At 42.3% G+C, this 26,402-nt stretch overlaps 1 protein-coding gene across 4 annotated transcripts in view; it reads left to right on the top strand.

The window, feature by feature from the left end:
- LOC121287141 (beta-1,4-galactosyltransferase 5-like) overlaps window positions 1-26,402 on the top strand; it is a 114,439-nt gene that overhangs the window by 61,951 nt on the left and 26,086 nt on the right. For 3 of the 4 annotated variants that reach the window (XM_041204715.1, XM_041204711.1, XM_041204714.1), the window contains exons 2-3: window positions 6,426-6,560; window positions 23,613-23,726. In XM_041204715.1, the coding sequence (XP_041060649.1) occupies window positions 6,426-6,560; window positions 23,613-23,726 (249 nt within the window). The remainder of the gene's footprint in view (window positions 1-6,425; window positions 6,561-23,612; window positions 23,727-26,402) is intronic. The other variant, XM_041204712.1, reaches the window with a different exon arrangement.

The following is a 26,402-nucleotide window of genomic DNA, read 5'->3' as shown; positions in this document are numbered from 1 at the left end:
CTCTCCTGTCACATACACTGTCAACACTTGTTGTCAAGCATCACAGATTATACTGTGTGCACTGAAATCTGTGCCAGAGGTTGTCTGGTACCTATGCAGTCAAATTCTTAATAAGGGAGTCAACAATTTTCCAGTGGAATTAGAGATGATGGTGAAAGGATGAACTAAGATTTACCTTTCGTGGAAGATTTGCAGTATAAACAAAATGGGGATTACAATGTAGGATCTAATTGCAAAATGACCTTACTACGTGCACTACAGTATCATACAATCATAGGTTGTTGGTTTATGGACTCCCACGATGCCTGTGTCTTTTGCAGCCTTGTGGAGTTCATGGACCACGCTTATGTAGGGTGTTGTAGGCTGCACTCCCTTTTCAGTTATTTGAAAAACCTTTCACTGTTGTTTCGTTTAACTTCAGTCCCACGTTTCTGATCTACGAGCACCTGTTGTGGAGAGGGGCAGGGAGGGAGGAGGACCTTCTCGTGAACCTGTTCCTGGGCCTGGCCAGGTTGGCTATTAACAGGTCCAGGCAGCGAGCGATCGAGGGAGTCATCTGATCCGACTGTCTGCCCCTTTTCCATGGCTATGTTCGAGGCCGGGTGTCCCTGGAGAGGGAGCACCTGGTGTCTGCCGGCACCATTTGAGGCCTTCTATGCTCAGTGGGCACCGTGGGGACTGGGATGTTTTATTGACCATCTTAATCACGTTTTTGTTTGATGTTTGTAAATTTCCTTTTGAAGTTTGTCTTTTGCTTTTGCAGTTTCCCTTTTAAGGGGCTGCTTTTACTTTGTCCCTGATTTTGTTAATTTAGTTTAATTGTTTTGACTGAGAGTTACATTTGCAAATTGGCAGCAGTGTTTTCCCCATATCAGAAAGTGACAGCACTTCATAAAAATAATGACTTGCCTGTATGCAGTTGTGAAAGGGCTCTTCTCAAAACAGCAGGTGTCCTTTATTATTGCAAACTATACCAATGGAAATCTAAGTTTACAGGTGCTAGACTGAATGGTGAGAATGTTAAATTGACTATTTAATACTTGCCACATGGTATTATAGTTTAGCATGCAATGTCAACACTCAATGAATTGCTTCACTTCTCGAATTTTGACATGCTTTATGCTTAAATGAGGTTTTAAATACCATGTTGGGTTTCCTGTTTAGCCTATATCAGGCAATGAAGAGTACCATAGCTTTCCTTAGTTCAGTTTTAAATCTAAATCCATACGGTATAGTTGTGGCAAATTTGCATGCATAAGGTCACGCATTATGTTACTTTGAATAGAAGTAAAGGAAGTTCATGATTTCAGGCTTTGCTGGAAAATCTTATGAGATGTACCAGATAAAAAAAACTCTTCATTATTGTACAGACTAGGGTGAGTACATCGTAAATGTTACTACATGTGATATTTCAATAAGTATACATTTAATGGGAATGGCTCACATTTTGAAAAGGTGGGTGGGTGGGGAGGGGGCTGTGGGAAGGGAATCGTAAACTGTAGGGGCAAATTCAGTCCACAAATTGGTGTCATTATAGTTCACATTTGAAATTAATGCCTAGTATGTGCTATGAATTGTATCCTTCAACTCCTGCTGAAACTTATCAGCATTCAAATTTAGCAATATTCATGACTTGTGAACAAAGTCATGAGGCCAGCCTGCTTGTATAATATAAATCATGTTCAGCATTACTTGAGGTGTTTGGTTCACACAACAATTGTTTTAAAAAGAATCATACTTCAGATCTTCAAGGTCAGTCATATTAGTACTGACTAATTAAGTACCTTTTCAGAGACTTGGAGATCCAATGTTAATATCAAATTTCCTTGGTAAGAACTAAGTTCTTTACTACCCCCACCAATATGCCTAATTGCTTATTCACAAGCCTTTGTTAGCAATCATTCTGACTATATTAAATCAAACACAGCCATTAATACAAGAATATAGAACTGCAGACTCTGGAGAACTTGGAAATGAAGAGAGATGCTGGAAATGCTCAGCAGGTCTGGCTCATCTGTGAGGAGCAAAACGGAATTAACGTCAATTACCCATTATCAATTCTGACAAGACGGCACCGACCTGAAATCTCAGGGTCGCCAACCTGAACCATTAACTTTGTTTCTCTCCTCACAGATAAACCAGGCCTGCTGAGTATTTTGAGCATTTTTTGTCTTTAAACATACCATCGTTTGTTTACTTACAGCAAAATATAATCATTGTTATCTATTCATTGTTTCAGTACAATAGACTGAAACAGAAAATATAATTGATTCCATTAAATTATACTCATTTAAAATTATACTGAATTAATTTATGTACGTGGGTATACCTACACCACATGGATCTCAGCAGCTCAAGTTTGCAGCATGTCACCACCACCTCGGCAATTAGGGATGGGCAATAAATGCTAACCTTGCCCACAACACCCACGTCCCAAAAACAATTTTTTTAAAAAATTACTTAAATTAACTTTTTTAAGAGTTTCCAAAAGCATTGAGTGTGGCAAAGGGGATGTTCTCACTGACTTCAATGATTGCTGGCTTGGGGTGAGAGGGGGTCCAAAGCACAGCCTCTGACAGAATACTGAGTGACAAACCACAATTTCAAGATTTCCATGCTAATCTGCGGATGCGCTATATCCTAGAGTTGCAGCAAGTTTCAGAGAGGTAATGCTAGCAAACGCCCTACTGTAACCACTGCTCCTGTAAAATCCAGACCTTTATATTATCCTAGATTTCTGTGACAGCTTTCCCCTTTCTGTAACCTAGGGCACAGAGGTTGGTTGTACCCTCCTGCATCACCTGCCTGCGCTGAGAACATTGAATGCAATGCAATTCAGAAATTAAGTGGTTAGGAATGGAATTGCAGGTTTTTGAACCGTTGACAGGGAAGGAACGGTAATATAGTTTCAAGTCAGGATGGTGAGCAACTTGGAAGAGGAACATAAAGGTGGTGGTGTTCCCATGTGCCTTATCCTTTTAGGGATAGAGTTCATGGGTTTGGAAGATGTTGAGTTTCTGTAGTGCATCTTGTAGATGATACACGCTGCTGCCTCTGTGCACTGGTGGTGGAGGAAGTGAATGTTTAAGATGATAGCGTGTCGATCAAGCAGATGCTTTGTCTTGGATGGCGTCGAGCTTTGAGTGTTGTTGGAGCTTCACTCACCCAGGCAAGTTTCCAAGAAAGGCTGAACAGCAAAGGGACACATAGCAAGTCCCAAACTGAAGTTGAAGCCAGCTGCCAGGGGTAGCTGAATAGGAGAGGAAACTACAGAAGCAGGTTCCAGAAACTACAGAAGAAAGTGAAACAGGAAAGGTCCAAAGAGGATGATCTAGTCAAAGGACAGGAATCTGGAAGAGGTTCTGTTCTATGGAAGTGAAAGTAAGGAGCAGAGAGGACGACTTCAAGCTTAAAGAGATGAAAGCTACAGGATGTAGATTCAAAGCAATATAGGCTTGGGAGAAGCCAGAAGTTCCAAGAGACAGCTGACGGTCTATAACTCTTTACTATAGGCATGTGAAGCAGTGATGTTCTGTTGGTATGGCTGAGTCAGACACACTGCGTGGAAGAAAGCTTGAATGCATGTGGCGATCTAGGAGAGAGGAGCATCGGAAGGAGAGTTCAAAACGCTGGAGGTGGACCCTTGTGGAATGCATCTGAGAGAGTGTCGGCTTGGGACCCCAAAGCAAGTTTTTTGAGAGTGAAGATTGGAAACCCTTGTGTGAAAGACAGAGTTCAGTGAGACTGGTTGGCTCACTGTGTGACGAGCACCTGGGGAAAGTTGATGAGCGATCCGCAGTATCTATTGGGTGGTATTTGTCAGTTGGTTTCGGAGTGTGGCGTATCTGACCACAGATTGCCTATTGGTTTACGTGTACTGTGTACTTACTGTGAACACCAGAGTATAAGAATTTTTGTAACTTGTGTTATCCTTACAAATCTGTATATATCTGTAAGGTACAATTGTGGATGAAGGAATATTGGAATATAGTTCATCTTTTCTTGTTTAATAAATATTTTATTCTTTTGTTAGTTCATCAGCTGACTCCTGTGACTCTGTTCAGTAGCTACTCCACGTATCTAAACAAAAAATAAAACTTAGGATCTATCAAGCCGGGTTCCTCCCTTGAGATTTGGCTTGTCCAGCAGTAATATCAGCTGGGATCATAATACCTTTACAATAAAGTGTTTGGTTACCTCTCCTAATTTCTCCTTTTGTAATTCAGCATCTTCCTCAAGCCTTGTTGATGTGCCTTGGAGCTGTTTGGGACACAACATACATACATAAGCAGCTATGTTTACAAAGTGTGGTTCTGTTATCTTGACCTGTATAATGAGCAATGCCCAAGGATACATTTCGTTCATGGAGGTTGACCTAGAACTGATCATCACTTGCGAAACTGTATTACCGGTATCTTTGAGAATTTCCACCATCCTCACTACTTCGTTGTAGGATCATTTCAAGTTTCCTCTGAGGATTATTGGGTTCAATTGGCCTATTGTGTCTGTGCTGGCTCTTTGAAGAGCTATCCAATTAGTTTTATTTATCTGATCTTTCCCCATAGCTTTGCAGGTTATAAGTACTGTATATATCCAATTCCTTTGAAAGCTACTATTGAATCTACTTCCTCCATTTCTGGAAATTTATTCCAGATCATAACTCGCTGTTTTTATGTTTGAAAAAAAAAATCCATTTCCCTCCTGGATATTTTGCCAACTATCCTACATCTGTTTCCTCTGGTCACCAATTCTTCTGCCATTGAAAACCAGGAAGTAGATTCAATAGTAGCTTTCAAAGGAATTGGGAAAATACAACCTGTAAAGCTATGGGGAAAGATCAGATGAGTAGAACTAATTGGATAGCTCTTCAAAGAGCCAGCACAAACACAATAGGCCAATTGAACCCAATAATCCTCAGAGGAAACTTGAAATGATCCCAATCTACTCTGTCAAAGCCCTTCAATTTTGAACACTTATTAAATCTTCCATGAATTATCTTCTCTTCTTTTAAGGAGTACAATCTCAGTTTCTCTAATCTCTCCACATAACTGAATTCCCTCATGCTTGGTTATATTCCCATAAAGCTCCTCTGCACCCTCCCTAAAGTTCATCCTACCTAAATTTTGGTGCTTAGAATCAGGTGCAAAACTCCAACTGAGGCCTAACTAGTAATTTGTAAATGTTTGCCATGACTTCCCTTGCTTTTTGTTCATTTCGTTTAATGCATGAGTTGTGTGTTACATCTTTCCCATAAAGTTTACTCATCAGCTCGAAGGAGCAGCTCCTTTTTATCGATTGGTTGTATTTCCCCAGGTTCAAAATGTCAGCTGAAGCCATAAATGCCCCTTTTCAAAAATGATATAAACTCATTCAACAGGGAACAATTTAACTGCCGAGCTGGTTAGTGATCTCAACCACCATTATGCTGTCCCAAGATTCCTTCATTTTAAGGTAGTCCACCACATGTTTACAGTTAGACTAGTGTCTGGGTGCCCAAAACAAAAACAGAATTACCTGGAAAAACTCAGCAGGTCTGGCATCGGTGGAGAAGAAAAGAGTTGACGTTTCGAGTCCTCATGACCCTTCAACAGAACGTCAACTCTTTTATTCTCCGCCGATGCTGCCAGACCTGCTGAGTTTTTCCAGGTAATTCTGTTTTTGTTTTGGATTTCCAGCATCCGCAGTTTTTTGTTTTTATCTTAGTGTCTGGGTGCCTTCACTGAGAATGGAGCTACCCTTTGTTCAAAGGAGCATGGATATAATGAGGCTCATGGTGGCAACTGATTTTGTCTAAAGAAGGCCAGTGGTGTTCTGAAGTTAGGCTTCAGGTGCCATGATACTCCGAGTGGAATTGCGGATTACTGTTAGCAGGTGTTTTGTATTGTGTATTTATTCTACTGTTTAAAGAGGTTCCCTGATTGCAGCCAGAGGAGGAAAGTGCACAAGGCCGGCAGGGTGATGAGACATCTGCAGGAACATCTCAAAGGATATCATTTTTTAAATGCCTGTTTTGGTGACTGCAAGAATCGAGTTTCTTGATGTGTTGTTTTGAACCTGTTCAATGCTATTTTTTTTTCCTCCTAAGGATTGATCCATTTTACACCCCCTATGACTTCATATTTACCTGTCCCTGGGTGTCTGCTCTTCTATGGCTGCTGTTTGAACAGATTCCTTTCCTCATAGTGCTCATTTAGTTCGACTGAGATCAGGAATATAATGTGCAGTCTGAAACTCAAACTTGCAACCTGCCAGTCTGCCTGTTTTTGAATCAGTATTATTAGGCTGGAGTTTGTACATTTTGATTTTAGTGAGGTACTTGATTTATTTCTAAATTCAGCTGTTGCTGTTTACCATAATTGAACTGCAATTCCCAATTATGCAATTCTGCTGAAGTGTATTTAATTGTGCATTATTTTCTTTTCCAGTAAACACGTATCTATTTATGATGCAAGCCCAAGGCATCATGATCAGAGAGAGTGTGAAAACAATGGGATCCCAAATGTATGAGCAGGTGGTTCGCGGCACTTATGCCAAGATGAACAGCAGCCTTAATGGTACAGGTATTTATGCAGTAGCCATGGTAACAAATTAAAGTGGAGAAATATATTTTACATGTGTAGAATAACTGGCCTCTGTTTAACATCTATAAATATTATGCACCTGGAAAAGAAAATTCCTTTACAAATCATTTGGGAGTACTGAAATTGAGTATCTCTGAAAGAATTTAAAGCTTAATATCTTGCCCTTAACAGGTCATTTGCGAAAATGCCAAATGTAAAGGGAACAACAATTTATGTTTCACAAGAAGAGAGTGCTAATTGGTTGACAAGTGGACTCTTGTAGCTGCGTTGCCAATACATTTGGTATTCTTGCGAATGTCATGTGAGCTCTGCATTGTTGGCGGTGCGATCTTTTGGGTGATGTGTTAAATCAAAGCTGTGTGTGCCTGTTTGCTGACATAAAAGATGACCTGGCAGACTTTGAAGAGGAGCTGGGAGGTCTTCATGCCCTTGTAACCAGTGTACATCAGCCTCCTGATATGAAATCTTCCTGTGTGCCAATGGGTATTGTGTTTTTCCCTAGATAAGTAACTACATTTCTAAAGCAAAGTTCTTTGGGTTTTGAAGGATCTGATGAGGTGTAAATAAACACACTGCCATTTTGCTGGCTCTGTAGAAAAGTTGAATACATTTGCATATGGTTTGCTAAAGGTGTAGAGGACATGTGCTGCAGCTTGAAATGGGTATTGAAGGGTGGCAGACTTATATTGGCACTAATATTTTGAATGCAAAAATGCAACACTTCACAACATGTTATTTCCCCAAGTGTTTTGGTTTTCGTCACCCATGTTATTTCCTAAGAGATGGAGAGAAACCAGAATAATAATAAGGGGTAAAAGACCCTAGAAAATTTCTTGCCAAATCCCTCAAGTGATCAAAACCAGTTCAGGAGATCACATGGACCAAGTGTTATCTATAAAGACACAACCTCCAAATGATGTGATCTCTGCCTCAGTCAAGAACTGGTGTTATTACCTCTTAAAGGCACTCTACTCTCTCTGGGTAAAGAACAACTGGCTAACGTCCAGTCAGCATGCCAGTGGATTCATTATTTAAACCTACCTAGCAAATTTTCAGTGCACTTTTCTCCAATCTAATGTGAATACATTCCACCCCTGTGGAAAACTTGAACCTGGATCAAAAGGTTGATGTGTTTATTCGGGTCACCATCTGTATACTCTGAGGAACTACTGCTTTGATGCAAATGAAGTTAGCCTGGAAATCCATACATTGTGCTTATTTTGCTTTAAAAAATCAATTTTTACACTGCATCTAATATTTCTATGCTTTCATGGAAAAATATCATTTTATGCTCTGTTTGTAACCAAATAGGGATGGGGGAGGATGTATTGGAATTAGATTGCATTTTACAACAAAGACCTGGCATGTGTTTGCAGGATTTGACCTCATGGCTTCAACAAAGAAATAAGAACATAAGAAATATGAGCAGGAGTAGGCCTTTTGGCCCCTGAAGCCTGCTCTATCATTCAATAAGATCATAGCTGATCTGCCCTAGGCCTCCAGACCTCTTCCGTGTCAGCTTCTCATATCCCTCAACTCCCTGATATTTCAAAAATCTATTTACCTCCTCTTTTAAATATTTTCAGTGATCTAGCCTCCACAACTCTCTCCGGTAGAGAGTTCCAGACATTCACTACCCTCTGAGAGAAGAAATTGCTTTGCATCTCAGTTTTAAGTGAGTGTCCCCTTATTCTGTAACTATGTCCCCTAGTTTGCGATTCCCCCAATAATAAAAACATCTTCTCAACATCTACCCTGTCAAGCCCCCTCAGAATCTTGTATGATTCAATAAGGTCACCTCTAATGAATAAATAGAGTTTTAGAGCTATACAGCACAGAAACAGGCCCTGCCGGCCATCAAGCACCTACCTATTCTAATCCCATTTTCCAGCACTTGGCCCATAGCCCTGTTTGCAATGGTGTTTCAAGTGCCCATCTAAATACTATTTAAAATGTTGTGAGGGTTCCTGCCTCTACCACCCCCTCCAGCAGTATGTTCCAGATTCCAAACACCCTCTGGGTGAAAAAATCTTTCCTCAAATCCCCTCTAAACCTCCTGCCCCTTACTTTAAATCTGTGCCCTCTAGTTATTGATACCTCTGCTAAGGGGAAAAGTTTCTTCCTATATATCCTATCTATGCCCCTCATGATTTTGTATACCTTTATCAGGTGTCCCCTCAGTCTTCTCTGCTCTAAGGAAGACAACCCTAGTCTGACCGGTTTTTATTCATTGCTGAAATGCTCTGGTCCAGGCAATATCCTGGTGAATCTCTTCTGCACCCTCTCCAGTGCAATCACATCCTTCCTATAGTGTGGCGACCAGAGCTATACACAGTACTCCGGATGTGGCCTAACTAGCGTTTTATACAGCTCCACCATAACCTCTCTGCTCTTATATTCTATGCCTCAGCTAATAAAGGCAAGTATCCCATATGCATTCTTAACCACCTTATCTACCTGTGCTGCTAACTTCAGGGATCTGTGGATATGCACGCTAACATCCCTCTGATCCTCAGTACTTCCTAGGGTCCTAGCATTCATTGTGTATTCCCTTGCCATGGTAGTCCTCCCAAAATGCATCACTTCACACTTTTCAGGATTAAATTCCATTTGCCACTGCTGTGCCCATCTTACAGCCCATCTATATCGTCCTGTAATCTAAGGCTTTCCTCCTCACTATTTACAACACCACCAATTTTCATGTCATCTGCGAACTTACTGATCATACCTCCTATATTCACACCTAAATCATTAATATATCTTCTACAAACAGCAAGGATCACAGCACCGATCCCTGTGGTACACCACCCGTCACAGGCTTCCAATCGCAAAAACAACCTTCGACCATCACCCTCTGCCTCCTGCCACTAAGCTAATTTTGGATCCAATTTGCCAAATTGCCCTGGATCCCATGGGCTCTTACTTCCTTGACCATTCTCCCTTGTGGGACCTTGTCAAAAGCCTTATTAAAGTCCACGGAGACTACATCAGCTGCACCACCTCCTCTACGCAACTAGTCACCACCTTGAAAAATTCAATCAAAAATGTTAAACATTATCTCCCCCTGACAAAGCCATGCTGACTATCCCAGCTGCCTCTCTAAGTGGAGATTAATCCTGCCGCTCAGAATTTTTTCCAATCGTTTCCCTACCACTGATGTTGGACTCACTGGCCTGTAATTACCTGGTTTATCCCTACTACCCTTCTTGAATAATGGTACCACATTCGCTGTCCTGTAGTCCTCTGGTACCTCTCTTGTGGCCAGAGAATATTTGAAAATTAATGTCAGAGCCCCTGCAATCTTCTTCCTTGCCTCACATAGCAGTCTGGGATACATCTCATCTGTGTCTGGGGATTTATCCACTTTTAAGCCTGCTAAAACTGTTAATACCTCCTCCCTTTCAATCCTAATTTGTTCAAGTATATCACAGTCCTCCTCCCTGATCTCTACACCTACAAAGTCCTTCTCCATAGTGAACACAGATGAAAAGTAATCATTTGAAACCTCACTTAGTCCTTTGGCTCTGCACCCACAATCCCACTTTGGTTCCTAATGGGCCCTACCCTTTTTTTCCTGGTTACCCTCTTACCCTTAATATATTTATAAAATGCTTTGGGATTTTCCTTTATTTTGCCTACCAGTGTTTTTTTATGCCCCCTCTTTGCTCTCCTAATTATTTTTTTAAGTACCCCCCAACCTTTCTATACTTCTCTAGGGCTTCTGCTGTTTTCAGCCTTCTGTATCTGCCATAAGCCTTCTTTTTTACCCTTACCCAATTTTCTATATCCCTTGACCTCCAGGGTTCCCTGGACTTGTTGGTCCTACCCTTCACCTTTTATGGGAACATGTTGGCCCTAAACTCTCGCTATTTCATTTTTGAATGACTCCTGTTGGCCCGATGTAGACTTGCCTACAAGTAGCTGCTCCCAGTCCACTTTGGTCAGATCCTGTTTTATCATATTGAAATTGGCCTTCCTCTCGTTGAGGACCATTATTTTCGGTCTACCTTTGTCCTTTTCCATAACTACCTTAAATCTTAGAGTTATGGTCACTATCCCCGAAATACTCCCCAGCTGACACTTCTACCACTTGCCCGGCTTCGTTCCCTAAGATTAGGCCCAGTTCCGCCCCTTATCTTGTAGGACTTTTCTACGTGCTGGCTCAAAAAGCTCTCCTGGATTAACTTTAAGAATTCTGCCCTCTCTAAGCCTTTCACGTTAAGACTATCCCAGTTAACGTTGGGGAACATGAAATCCCATACTATTATTACTCTATTATTTTTACACTTCTCTGAGATTTGTCTATATATCTGTCCCCCTATCTCCCCCTGACTGCTTGTTTGTTTGGAGGCCTACAGTGCACTCCCAGCAAAGTGATTGCTTCCCTATAAGTTCTACAGGTATGGCCTCATTTGAGGAACCTTCTAAGATACCATTCCTCCTTACTGCAGTAATTGAATCCTTGATCAATAGTGCAATGCCACCTCCTGTCTTATAAACAGCCCCCACCGCCCCGGCCTGAAGATTCTATACCCTGGAATATTGAGCTGCCAATCCTGCCCTTCCCTCAACCATGTCTCTCTGATAGCAACAATATCATATTCCCATGTGTTAATCAGCACCCTCAATTCATCTGATAAAAGCAAAAAACTGCGGATGCTGGAAATTCAAAACAAAAACAGAAGCAGAAATACCTGGAAAAACTCAACAGGTCTGGCAGCATTGGCGGAGGAGAGCACAGATGACTTTTCGAATCCTCATGACCCTTCAACAGAAGGGTCTGTTCTGTTGAAGGGTCATGAGGACTCGAAACGTCAACTGTGCTCTCCTCCGCCGATGCTGCCAGACCTGCTGAGTTTTTCCAGGTATTTCTGCTTCTGTTTTTGCCCTCAATTCATCTGTCTTACTTGTAAGACTCCTTGTGTTAAAATAGATGCAATCCAGTCTTGTATTATTCCCTTGCACCTTGACAAGTTTCTCTTTGCTCTGTCTTCCAGACTGACTTAGTTTCTCCTTTATATTTGGCTGTGCATCAACTCCAACTGTACCTCCACTCTGTATCCCACCCCCCTGCCAAATTAGTTTAAACTGCCCCCTCAACAGCACTTGCAAACCTCCCTGCAAGGATGTTGGCCCTGTTCTGGTTCAGGTACAACTCATCAGACTTTTACAGGCCCCGCATTCAGCAGAAATAGACCCAGGGATCCAGGAAACTAAAGCCCTCCCTCCTGCACCATCTCTTCAGCCACGCATTCATCCTCCCTCTCCTCCTTTTCTATACTCACTAGCATGTGGCAAAGGGAATAATCCAGAGATTACAACCTTTGAGGTCCCACTCTTTAATATGCTACGTAGCTCCCTAAATTCTTGTTGCAGGACCTCATCCCTGTATACTTTTGTTGTTGGTACTAATGTGAACCACAACCTTGACTATTTGCCCTCCCCCTTCAGAATGCCCTGCAGCTGTTCTGAGACATCCTTGACCCTGGCACTAGGGAAGCAACAAACCATCCTGGAGTCACATCCACGGCCACAGAAGTGCCTGTCTGTACCCCTCACTAATGAGTCTCTTACCGCTATTGCTCTTGCACTCTTCCTCCTCCCCACTTGTGCAGCTGAGCCACCCATAGTACTGTGAACCTGGCTCTGGCTGCACACTCCAGAGGAACTTTCACCCTCACTGTTTTCCAACACACAAAAATGGCTCTTGAGTGAGATGCACTCTGGGACTTTCCTGACTACCTGCCTGCCTCCATTCTTCTGACTGGTGGTCACCCATTCCCTCTCTGACCGCACTTCTTTAAGTTGCGGAATGACCACATCTAAAAATGTGCTATCCAAGTAACCCTCAGCCTCGCGGATGCACCGCTGTGTCTCCAGCTGATGCACAAGCTCCGAAACCCGTTGCTCAAGCTGGTCAAGCCAGTGGCACTTCCTACATGTGGTCATCCAGACTGCAAGGAGTAGCTAAGAATTCCCACATGCTGCAGGCCATACAACACACGGGTCTGAGCTCCCATATTGTCATATTGTTTATTTTTAATTAAAAGACTATTTCCTTAAATTTAAGACAAATGGAAAACTATTTAGTTTTTCATAAAAAAAAAACCTCATGCTGAAACTCTTACCTTCTGTAATATCGCTTCAGACTGGGGAAAAAAATCAACTTACCCACTACTTACCAATAAGCTCTCTCCGATGTCCTGACATCACTCCTTTCAAGTATCTGGTGAGAACTGGCTCCCTCACAGGTAAACTCCGCTCCGCTCTTTATACAGCTGCTCCCCTCCCTCTCGGGTAAATTCCTGCTCTTTATATAGCTGGTCCATTCCCGTTCTTTTTTTCGTTGTTTCACCTCTATTATTTATTTAATTTCCCCCTATCCTTGTGTTACTAATTTAGCAATCAAGTGATAGTTACCCAGCACCTCATTTAAATCTAAAACAAAGCTAAAAGCTGAAGTATTCACCAGCCAATCACCTGCCTGCTCTCCTGTTACATTGCGCTTTTTGTTTTTTCGGTGTTGGTTCGAATCGCTGGTTGGGGCTCCTGTCCTTCTCTCCCTCCCAGCTCGTTACTCACTCTCTTTCCACGCTGTTTTCACTGAGGGCTGCTCTCACTCCTGCCGCTGAGCCTAATAAAGGCCTAACCTTTTAGCCGTTCTTGATAAGTCAACCCCTTCGTCCCAGGAATCGGCCTAGTGAATCTCTCTTCAACTGTCTCCAACGCAAGTATATCCTTTCTTAAATAAGGGGATCAAAACTGTATATAGTACTCCCAGGTGCAGCCTCACCAACACCCTGTAGAGTTGTAACAAGACTTCCCTAATCTTAAATTCCAACCCCCTAGCATTCAGGCCAAAATTGCATTTGCCTTCTCGCCGCACCTGCATGCTAACTTTTTGTGTTTCATGCACAAGAACACCCAGATCCCTCTGTGTTGAACTTTTTTGGAGCACCTCGCCATTTAAATAATAGTCTGCCTTTTGATTTTTCCTACCAAGGTGCATGACCGCACACTTTCTTACATTAAACTCCATCTGCCAAGTTTTTTTCCCACTCACTCACCCTATCTATCCCCTTGCAGATTCCTTATATCCTCATCACAACATGCCCTCCCACCTATTTTTGTATCATCAAATTTGGATGCATTACACTGTGCTCACTCCTCCGAGTCATTTAATATAGATAGTAAATAATTGAGGCTCTAGGACTGATCCTTGTGGCACTCCACTAGTTGCATCTTTCCAACCTGAAAAAGACCCATTAATCCTGACCCTCTCTCGTCTGTGTGTTAACCATTCCTCAATCCATGCTAATACATTATTCCCAAACCATGAGCTCCCATCTTGTGCAATAACCTTTTATGTGACACCTTATCGAATGCCTTCTGGAAATAAAAATACATAAATCTACTGTTCCCCTTTATCAACTCTGCTGGTTAAGTTAGCTGTGTATGAAGTCAGACATTGACATTTGTGTTGCCAAATCACCAAGCTATAATTCAGATACTGGGTTCTTGTACATTATTGGCTGCTTCGGTTTGGCATTAAGCACTGCCATTTGCTTTGACTGCCACTAGGTGATGGATTCAGTTTCTCCATTCTCAACTTCACACTTCTTTCCAAGTGTATTTCATTCAATATTTTGTCCTTGTGCATTTAACAGGAAAACTTACTGAGAGTTTAAGCAAGCTATCCCAATCATAGTAGGCAATCCAAACTTGGTCGTTCCAATTGATGGCACCTTTGTTCCAGTCCCCTTTTCCAGCAGCCTTCAAGAGCTCCAGAAAAATAAAGCAAATTGGTTTGCCCACATATCAAAGGCCAAAGTCAACCAGAGCTAATCTAATGGAAACATTAATTTGCCATTAATGTTTTGATATCATTCCTACCTAGAAGTGCTGTCATCTAGAAAGTTCTAAAAATTAGTAACCTTCTCAATTCCATTACTTTTTGAGATGAACTAGGAATTCAATGACAATAGTTTCCCATTGGCACACTTTGATTCCGTGGCCAGATTTTAAAGTTGCAGGATCGGGCACACGGCCAACTTGACCTCACGTGAAGTTGCACGAGAAAATGACGGGCATGCGTTCTGACGTCATTGTGCCATCATGTCATATTATGGTCGGTGGGCATACACAGGGCAGGGTGGGTGTGGGGGGAGAAGCATGCCCATCAATAATTAAATGTTAAATTAATTCATTGAAATTTTACGTGACCCGTGCGATTTTGCAATCGGCACACAGGCCACACGGGCAGATGGCCATCCTGTTAAGTGACACTCAATCCAAGCAGGATGAAAGTTGATCACAGCCATGGCTATGTGGATAGGTAGGAGTTTAGGTGAGAGTTGGTTGTAGGTGCTTTTCTGACAGTTATTTGCATTTTGTATTTTCCGGAGGACTCTTTGGCTTACAAGTTTTCTTAGAGGCTTTCTGCCGAGTGCACCATTCAGGGCACTATCCTATGCCATCTGTATTCCAGCAAATGGGGATTGTCTACTCGGGTGGAGGGACCTACTCTCTGAAGAGGGGGCCTGGAATCTGCAGGCAGCATCCCAGAGAGCGATTTGTGGAAAGAGGCGCAGCCAATTGGGGTGCAGTGCCAGCGGGAAGCACAAGACTGAAGAGTCTGCAGAAGACTCTGTTATCCTGCAACGAGAGTCTATTGACAGTGCTCCAGCTACCTGGACATGATGGAAGTCATACGGACTCGAAACATTAACTGTGTTCCCCTCCACAGATGCTGCCAGACCTGCTGAGTTTTTCCAGGTATTTTTATTTTTATTAGGATGAAAATTGATTACATTTATTGTTCAGAAACAAATTTGATCAATATTTTTAATAGCAATTCTTGTCATTGAAGACTATGAAGGACAATTGTTTACAACCTTCAATGTTTCTTGTGTGTTTGCTGAGTTGTGGCTCATGTCATTAATTGCAATTATATTTGCTTTGGTTTGTTAACTGATGTTGTGATATCCAACACCTTTTCCAAAGTGAATTTGCAAAGTGCATTATATGCATTAAGCAAATTATCACAAGGGAGCACTTGTTAATCCCTTGAGTAAACACCTGCCAAGGTACAGGTGAGAAAGTCAACAGTGGATTTAGCCTCCTGATTATATTATAAGTTTTCTTTAGGAGCAGAAGTCTTATCCTAATTATTTTTTTCTGTTTATCATTCCTCCACTCCTTGGAATCAATGTACAAATCTAGGAGGTAAAACCTTGAAGGTACCCTTGTGATGTGTGCCTTCCATTTTTGTACTTCATGTTCCCAATCCATAGGCCTAACCTCCTGTCCCCTCTCTCGTACATATAACCTGTTTTTGTATTTTCCTGTGGCCTTCTCTGCTCTGTGTACAATCATTGCACCCCTCCATTGAACAGCCCCTTCTGGCAAGTATGTAATTTTAGTGCCAGCTTTTGGCAGTTGTCCTCTGGGACAAATGGCTTCATCTTGTTTGTCCGAATTACTGTGCCCATCTTCAGATATTCTGTCAACCTCAGCAACCTTGTCTACAATCATAAAACATAATGGGTATGAGAAGTACATGGTTCCTCATCCTTCCTACAGCCCTTTGTGGACCTGCAAATTTGTAGTCTGCGCTAACTAGCCTCGATGAGTGTACCTGAATAGTCTGGTTCCCATGCTGTAAAATGACTGTTTTACCATCTTTACCTGTAACCTTTTTCAGGCTTTTCCACTTATTAAGCCCTCCTCTTTTATAGTAAGAAATGTCTCCTGATTAAAAGTAGTTTCCGATAGTCTTTGCGTCTTAGAGATTGCTGAATTCCTTCTGAAACTTCGGCTTTAAGGAAAACTCTTCTACTCGCATGTAGTGCATTTAAATGCTCAAAAGGTAAAGCTAATCGTAGTACCCTCCTAAGCTGGGGGATGATCACTCGGGACTGAAGGAATTTTTGGGTTTCTACCAAAAACCAACTGATATGGACTATAGTCCCAACCCATCTGCAGTGAATTTTTGGCATGGACACCCATGATGTTAATTTACAGCTTGGCCTATTCACCAATATTTTACAAAGCGTCTCATCTATCACCACCTGATTCTTTTCACACATTCCGATAGTGAAAGGGCGCTCGCTGCTGTATTTATGATTCTTCATGTTTTTGCACATATCCCAAAACTCATGGTTAGCAATGTCCCCCCCCATTATCAGCGAATAATTTTGCCAGTGGTCCCAATCCGGTCCCTATCAACTTTTCCATTAGCTGATCCACAATTATTTTCTTTTCTTTGCTGTATATGATTGTCGATTGGCCAAACCTTGTGGCCAAATCTACAAAATGTAAAATAAAAATGTTCTTTTCTTTATCCCACACCTTTAAATCCATCACTACAACTTTACTGAAATCCCCGCTAAGGGTAGATGCGACAGTGTCCTTCTGTATTTCTTAAATATATCACATCTATTGCTTATCTCCTCTATAAGTCATTCATGGGATGTGGGCTTCACTGGTGGGCTGGTTATTGCCCATCCCTAGTTGCCCTTGAGAAGGGGTTGGCTTGAGAAGGAATGTCTTGCTTGCAGAGTCCTTCAACTGTGCAGCGCTAGATAGCGGATACACATCTACAGCCTGGAATAGATTGGTTAAAATGCTACCTGGACCCCTTAAATGACAAGGATCAGAATAAGGTTAAAGAATTTGAGAGTTCCACCAGCTTTAAATTTGGAAATGGCAATACCCTAAGATCTTCAAAAAGGGTAGTGAATCCCTGCAAGATAGCTGGAGTCAAATTATTTCATCAGTAAAGACATAGTGTCTAGCGAAATGCGGTAACAGCAGGACTAGAGAAGAACAACATGAACAAGTGACAGATGGCCCTTCTGGATGTGGGGTCAGGGGAGGAAAAAAGATCAAAAATAGGATAAAAGGTGAGGATAAAACAATGAATAAAAATAAAAATAAGTGGATAAAAAATAAAAATAAAAAAATAAAAATGAATATTGAAAAAGAGGGATAAAAAAGGGGTGAAGGTGGAGAAGATAGTTCATGGTCTGAAGCAGGTGAATTCAATGTTAAGTTCGAAAGGCTGTAAAGTGCCTAATCAGAAGCTGAGGTGCTGTTCCTCCAGTGTGCGTTGAGCTTCACTAGAACATTGCAGCAGGCCAAGGACAGACATGTGGATATGAGAGCAGGATGGTGTGTTGAAATAGCTAGCGACAGGAAGGTCTGGGTCGTGTTTGCGGACAGACCGAAGTTGTTCTGCAAAGCAGTCACCCAGTCTGCATTTGGTCTCTGCAATGTAGAGGAGACTGCATTGGGAGCAACGAAGGCCATAGGCCAAATTGAAGGAAATGCAAGTGGAGCACTGCTTCACCTGAAAGCAGTGTTTGGCCCTTGAATGGTGAGGTAAAGGGGCAGGTGATGTACCTTGTGTGATTTGTATGGGAAGGTGCCTTGGGAGGGGGATGAGGTGTTGGGGATGATGGAGGAGTGGACCAGGCTGTCCCAGAGGGAACAATCCCTATGGAATGCTGACTGGGGGGTTGAAGGGAAGATGTGTTTGGCGGTGGCATCATGCTGCAGTTGGCGGAAATGGTGGAGGATGATCCCTTGAATGCGGAGGCTGGTGGGGTGATAAGTGAGGACAAGGGGGACCCCATCATGGTTCTGGGAAGGAGAGGAAGGTGTGAGGGCAGAGGCGCCAGAGATGGGTCAGACACTGTTGAGGGCCCTAGCAACTACTACAGTGGGTGGGAAACCTCAGTTAAGGAAGAAGGAAGACATGTCAGAAGTGCCATTTTGAAAGTGGCATCATTGGAACAGATGTGACGAAGGCAAAGGAACTGAGAATGGGATGGAGCCCTTAAAGGAAGCAGGGTGTGAGGAACTGTAGTTGAGGCAGCTGTGGGAGTTAGTGGGTTTGTAATGAATATTGATGGACAGCCTATCGCTGGAAATGAAGACAGAGAGGCCAGGGAAGGGGAGGGAAGTGTCAAGTTTCTCACCAATAGGAAGCCTTTGAACAAAGCCCCCTGCTTTTCTTCAACCTGTTACCTATTCAAACCAAGCAGCATAATGATCTGATGACCTATTATCTGGGGCTGACAAGTTGCCCCTTGGTGGCGTACAACACTACAGAAGGAATTCAATGAAAGGGACCTCCTCTAGTTTGGAAAAGTCACACAGTGACAACCCAAAGGGTCTCAAAGACCCAAGTGAAAAATAAATCAATGGAATCGAATCTTAGTGGTGAAATACATTCCAGACTCACAAGCATATGAGGGGAATTTAGCTAATCATGAAATGTAAAGAATATTTCCTTGATCCAAGCAAGATCAGCTCGAAATATAGACGATGCGAAGAAGAATGGGAGTACATATGCTTGAATTAGCAGAGTGAATGACCTCACAGATATTGAACTTCAATAATGACAGGAAAAAAAACTCTTGTTAATCTGTCTACATCCCTTTGTATCCCCACCTGTGCTACTTACTGTGCTGCCTACAAAATTGGATGTACAATTCACTGTTCCTTCATGCTGATTATGGACAAATATGGTTTTAAAAAGTTTGAGGCCCCAGTACAGGTCCCTGAGAAACACCGCATAGCATGTCCTGTCAATGTGTGTGTGTGGTATTTATTTCTCTCCTTCTCACTCCCCCAGCAGCTTCTAACCCAAAATGCAAGGTTACCTCCAATTCTGCACACTTCCATTTTATTAACCAATCTTTCTGAATGGAACCTTATGATATAATATCCATGGAGGCAGTTTTATCCACTGTATTAGTGACGACTTCAAAAATATTCAGTATTAGATTATTCAGCCATAACTTGCCCTTCACAAATGTGTACTGTTTCATTTTGACCTGTTCATTCACAATCCCCTCATGTACAATTTCAGTAATACCCTGAGAGATAACATTAGACTGACAGGTCTGTAATTCCCTAATTTCTCTCTTCCACTGTTCTTAAAAAAAAAAATGGACATCAGCAATTTTTCCAATCCAATAGCACAAACCCCAAATTGCAAGTTCTTTTGGAGATTTATTACTAATGCACCCCTTCACATTTTAGAAGTTTGGATTGGAAACCATCAGGTCCTGGGCACAAGGTATAGGTAAGAATTGTGGTCAGTTAGCTTGGTACTCAATAGATCCACACTGCCTTGCATTTTTCTATCATTATAAAAAGTCATAGTACAAGAGTACTGGAAGAAGGTGGCATAGTGGTATTGTTGCTAGACTAGTAATCCAGAGACCCAGGGTAATGCTCTGGGGTTCAAATCCCACCGTGGCAGATGGTGAAATTTGAATTCAATAAAAATCTGGAATTACAAATCTAATGATGACCATGAAACCATTGTCGATTGTCGTAAAAACCCATCTCGTTCACTAGTGTCCTTTAGAGAAACAAACCTACCATCCTTACCTGGTCCAGACCCACAGAAATGCCCTCTGAAATAGCTAAAAAGCCTAAAAGGAATGGAACCGGATGGACCACCCAGCAATGACCTAAGGACCAGAAATGACAATGGCAAACCCTGCCCTGTTGACCCTACAAAGTGTTCCTTATGAACCTCAGGGGGTGGGGGGCTGTTGCCAAAATTGGGAGACCTGTCTCACAGACTAGTCAAGCAACAACCTGACATTGTCATACTCACGGAATCATACCTTACAGACAATGGCCGAGACACCGTCATCTCCATCCCTGGGTATGCCCTGTCCTAATGGCAGGACAGACCCACCAGAGGTGGTGGCATAGTGGTTTACAGTCAGGAGGGTGTTGCCCTGGGAATCCTCAACATGGATTGCATGGAGTCTTTTAGCATCAGGTCAAACATGGGCAAGGAAACCACCTGCTGATTTACCATGTACTGCCCTCCCTGATGAATCAGTGCTGCTCCATGTTGAATACCACTTAGAGGAAGCACTGAGGGTGAGTGTATTCTGGGTGGGAGACTTCAATGTTCATTACCAAGTGTGGCTTGGAAACAGGGTTACTGACTGAGCTGGCTGGATCGTGAATGACATGGCTACTGGACTGGGTCTGCAACAGATGGTGAGGGAACCAACAAGACATGACCTCCATCCTCAACAAACTGCCTGCTGCAGATGCATCTGCGCATAACAGTATTGGTGGGAGTGACCACCGCACAGTCCCGCCTTCACATTGAGGATATCCTCCATCGTGTTGTGTGGCACTACCACCGTGCTAAATGGGATAGATGTCGAACAGATCTAGCAACTCAAGTCTGGACAACTATGAGGTACTGTGGGCCATCAGGAGCAGCAGAATTGTACTTGACCACAATGTGTAACCTCATGGCCTGGCATATCCCCCACTCTGCCATCACCACCAAGCCAGGGGATCAACTCTGGTTCAGTGAAGAATGCAGGAGGGCATGCCAGGAGCAGCACCAAGCATACCAAAAAATGAGGTGTCAACCTGGTGAAGCTATGACACAGGACTACTTGCATGCCAAACAGCATAAGCAGCAAGTGATGGACAGAGCTAAGCGATCCCATAACCAGTGGATCAGAGTTAAGCTCTGCAATCCAGCCACATCTATTTGTGAATGCTGGTGGACAATTTAAACAACTCACTGGAGGAGGAGGCACCACAAATGTCCTCATCCTCAATGATGGGGGAGCCCAGCACATCAGTGCAAAAGATAAGGCTGAAGCATTTGCTACAATCTTCAGCCAGAAGTGCCGTATAGATGATCCATCTCTGCCCCCTCCGGAGGTCCCTAGCATTATAGATGCTAGACTTCAGCCAATTTGATTCACTCCATGTGATGTGAAGGAACGACTGAATGCACTGGATACTGCAAAGGCTATGGGCTCTGTCAATATTCTGGCAATAATACTGCAGACTTGTGCTCCAGAACTTGCCGTACCCCAAGCCAAGTTGTTCCAGTACAGCTACAACACTGGCATCTACCTGGCAATGTGGAAAATTGCTCAGATATGTCCTATACACAAAAAGGACAAATTCAATCCTGCCAATTACTGCCCCATCAGTCTATTTTCGATTATCAATAGAGTAATGGAAGGGGTCATTGATAGTGCTATCAAGCGGTACTTGCTCACTGACACTCATTTTGGGTTCCGCCACGGCTATTCAGTTCCTGACCCCATTACAGCCTTGGTTCAAACATTGACAAAAATGCTGAACTCCAGAGCTGAGGTGGGAGTGACTGCCCTTGACATCAAGGCAACATATGATGAAGTGTGACATCAGGGAGCCCCAGCAAAACTGGGGTCAATGGGAATTGGAGGGGAAAATTCTCCGCTGGCTCAAGTCATACTGAGCACAAAGGAAGATGGTTGCAGTTGTTGGAGGTCAATCATTTCAGCTCGAGGACATCACTGCAGGAGTTCCTCAGGGTAGTGTCCCAGGCCCAATCTTCTGCAGCTGCTTCATCAATGACCAACCGTCCATCATAACATCAGAAGTGGGGATGCGCAATCATCAGCAAACCATGTTCAGCACCGTTTACGACTCCTCACTGAAACAGTCCTTGTCCAAATGTAGCAAGACCCGAACAATATCCAGGCTTGGGCTGACAAGTGGCAAGTTACATTCGTGCCACACATGCCAAGCAGTGACCATCTCCAACAAAAGAGAATCTAACCTTTACCCCTTGATATTCAATGGCATTACCATTGCTGAATTCCCTACTATCAACATCCTGGGGGTTACCATTGACCAAGAACTGAACTGGACCAGCCATAAAAATACTGCGGCTACAAGGGCTGGCCAGTGGTTTGGAATCCTGTGGCAAGTAGCTCACCTCCTGACTCCCCAAAGCCTGTTCACCATCTACAAGGCACAAGTCAGGAGTGCAATGGAATGCCCTCCACTTGCCTGGATGAGTGCAGCTCCAACAGCACTCAAGAAGCTTGATGCCATTCAGGATAAAGCAGCCCACTTGATTGGCACCACATTCACAAACATTCACTCCCTCCACCCGCGATGCACAGTGGCAGCAGTGTATACCATCTACAAGATGCACTGCAGGAACTCACCAAGGCTCCTTAGACAGCACTTTCCAAACCCACGACCACCATCACTATCAAGGACAAGGGTAGCAAACAGATGGGAAATTCCCCTTCAAACCACTCACTGTCCTGACTTGGAAACATATTGCCATTCCCTCACTGTCACTGGGTCAAAATCCTGGAACTCCCTTCCTAACAACACTGGGTGCACCTACACCACATGGACTGCAGCGGTTCAAGAAGGCAGCTCACTACCACCTTCTTAATGGCAACTAAGGATGGGCAATAAATACTCACCTAGCCAGTGCCCAGATCTCATGAATTAGAAAAACAACTTGACTAACTAGAAAAGTGTTACAAAACCTTTGACAGGATGTTTCAGTTTTAAATTTTGTGGTTGGTGGCTGGTCTTTTTTTTATTGATTTATGATTTCTCTCTCTCACCACACATCCCTTGTTACCCAGTGAGGACCTGGAGCATGGTGGTTTTCAGCATGCATATGGCCAAGCCTCATCAGTAGGTTGTGAATTGGCTGACAATATTGTCAGAATAGGATTACCCAAAAGTAGGCCAGTTTCACCATTAGTGCTCCAATCTGAATCCATTTTGAAGAGGCCATTTCCTTTAGCCATGCCTGTTAGCAACTTCCCCATATTCTGAAAATATCTCCAAGTGTATTTTGTGCCCAATGAAAGTGAGAATCACGCTGATCATGTAATTATTCCAGACTACTCAAAAATGTATTTTTTTGCCATTTGTTAGCAGAGTGTCAATATATGCATAAAGTAGGGAAACATTATTTATACTCGCACTAAATTGTTGCACGTATATAACAGATGGATAATAAACACTTGGATATCCTTAAAGTCTAATGGACTGCAACACCTTGCTGTAGTGAAATTAGAAATATTTTGAATGGCAAGTAACATGTTTTATATTTAACATAACATTGGTACTTGCCTGCAATCCTGACATCAGTGTATGTGTTGCAGCTTTACTGTGACATGCCAGAAGATCTGAAATTTACTGTGCTGTCAACTTTCTTCTCAGATTATCCAGATGATTTAAACCATAGTGAAACTTATCTACAAACAACAACGTTTCTTCCTGAAGATTTTACCTACCAAGCAAACCTCATGTGCCCTGAAAGACTTCCTTCTATGAGTGAGTATGTGAACAAGTCAAGTTAGTGTAAATCTATTGAGACATCAAATGACTGTTGGAATTAACCTAAATAAGAATTATTTTATCCATTCAAAGTTTTATAGCTAGGTTTTTTTCTACTACAGAAATGCCACAATATTTGAGCATGGAAACTAAAACAATAGAATATATGCATGGAAATCTATAATTTGTCACTACTGTATGTAGTGTTAAAAATAAACCCAAAAGAAAATGTTGATTACATTTTGTAAAGGAAGACACTTGTTAAGATTGCACTTCCTTTTGACTCGATAAATTAATGTATGACATCACATAGACCTCTTCCTGCTTTGTATAGATTTATACCAATTATGGCTTCCAATAGTCATAAAACAACACTGGGATGTTGTAGTTGGCCAAAGCGTGCCTAGACCAAGGTAGAGGGATGGTGTGGGAGAAGATAATTGTGCAACAGATGTGCAAAGAATTCCATTTATATTTAAACAACACACCTCAAAAGGCCCAAGGGTGCCTGTACTTGCCCTGGTAAGCAGATGTCTGGTGATTGCTTTATGGGATGCTGCAGATGTTGGAATTCAGTCAGAAAGTATGACAGAATCATGGAATTACCTACTTGGTCTTTCTGGATGCAGAGCAGTAGAATATTAATTTTACACATTTTTATACTAAATTCAAGCCACGATTGACATAAATGTGGTGCATAAAGTTTGCAATGGAAGTGTACAGAGATCCAAATGATCTATAATTTGTTTAAAGTTAGTTTTGGTAAATTTATATGGGGAGGCGGTGGCATAGTGCTATTGTCACTGGACTCGTATTCCAGATACCCAGGGTAATGCTCTGGGGTAAAAGCAAAATACTGCAGATGCTGGAAATTTAGAACAAAAACAAAAATACCTGGAAAAACTCAGCAGGTCTGACAGCATCTGCGGAGAGGGATACAGTTAACATTTCGAGTCCGAATGACTCTTCATCAGAGCTAAGGAAAAATAGAAAAAGTGAAATATAAGCTTATATTTCACCTCTTTACTATTTTTCCTTTGTCCTGATGAAGAGTCATTCTGACTGAAAACGTTAACTGTACCACTCTCCGCAGATGCTGTCAGACCTGCTGAGTTTTTCCAGGTATTTTTGTTAATGCTCTGGGGATTGGGGTTCGAATCCCACCATGACAGGTGGCGAAATTTGAATTCAATAAAAAGCTGAAATTAAAAGTCTGATGACCATGAAACCGCTCCTCATTGTCGTAAAAACCCACAGATCAGACCATTGGTTTATAATAAAGATTTTACCAAATATATAGATGACACTGCCGAAACAACATTTATTTGCTATCCCTACTTGTTTGAAGAAATTGAGAAGCCTTCTTCAACCACTGCTGTCATTGTGTTAATGTTGATCCCACATTGGATATCTACCTCAAGGATTTTGACTTGCTGACAATGATGCAAATGGTGGCATATGTCCAAATGTGGATGGTGAGAGACTTGGAGAGGATCTTGGTGTTCCAGTGACCTTTCTGCTGTTGCCCTTTATTGATGGTAGAGGCCACAGAATTGTGAGGTGTTGTTAATGTGAAGCCATAATGGATCCTTTTAGATAATTACTACAGCACAGTAGGAGGGGATGGATATGGAGTCCAGTGGCAGGGGTGGCCATCAAGCGGACTAATCATTCATAAATGGAGTCATGCTTCATGAGTTTTATTATAACAACACTCATCAGAAACATAGTGTAACATTGACTACTTGCCTAAATCAAACCTTATGAATGGTTTGATGGGTTGGGACATGTGCCACTCATTGCAGATTATGTAGTCTCTTGCCCTGCTCTTATGTTGTTGATGTGGTTGGACCAGTTAAGCTTCATGTTAATGGGTAAACCTGGCAGTGTTGAAGGCTGACAAGAGGTAGTTTCCCTTTTGTTGGAGATGGGCATTTCCTGGCACTTGTGTGGTGCAAAGCTTGCTTGTCACTTGTGACCCATACTTGGATGGTCCTGCTGTAGGCTGACATGTTACCTCATTATGTAAGGAGTTGTGAATGGATTATGAATACAGCAGAGTTGTCATTGAACTGTAGCACTTTTTCTAACATTATAATGGAGGAAAAGGCCGTGATGATGCAGCTGAAGATGGTTGGACCAAGCACTTTTGCTGCAATGATTGAGGCTAATAATTGCAGCCATCCTTTTTTTATGCATAAGGTATGACTACAGTCAGTAGCAGACTTCCACAGTCACCTGCCACTGACCTCAACTTTGCTCAGCTTCCTTTGTATCCATGCTTCCTCCATGTCAAATGCAGTTATTCTCGTCTCCTTTAGTAATTGCCCTTGCATCCGTTACTTATTTAAGACTCTAAGATCTGGAGCCAAGTGGTTTTGGAAGAACTGAAATGGAGGCTTGGTGAGCAGAATAGTGAGTAGGTGTCGCTTGGTGGAAAGATTCCTTTCATCGTTTTATTGATAATTGAGGGAACCTGATAACAGTTATTGCTTGAGTTTGGTTTCTGCTGCTTTTTATGTATAGGACATACCCTGAGCAATTTTCTAATGTCAGTGGGTGGATAGTATTGTCATAGCTGCTCTGGAATAGTTTGACAATGGAAGTACCAAGTTCTGGTGTGCAAGGCTTTACTATGTCTAGAATATTGCCAGAATTGTTAATTTTGTGTCT

The sequence above is a fragment of the Carcharodon carcharias genome, chromosome 14 (genome assembly GCF_017639515.1).
Source record: "Carcharodon carcharias isolate sCarCar2 chromosome 14, sCarCar2.pri, whole genome shotgun sequence".
Classification (NCBI taxonomy): domain Eukaryota; kingdom Metazoa; phylum Chordata; class Chondrichthyes; order Lamniformes; family Lamnidae; genus Carcharodon; species Carcharodon carcharias.
This window is presented reverse-complemented; position numbering and strand designations above follow the sequence as displayed.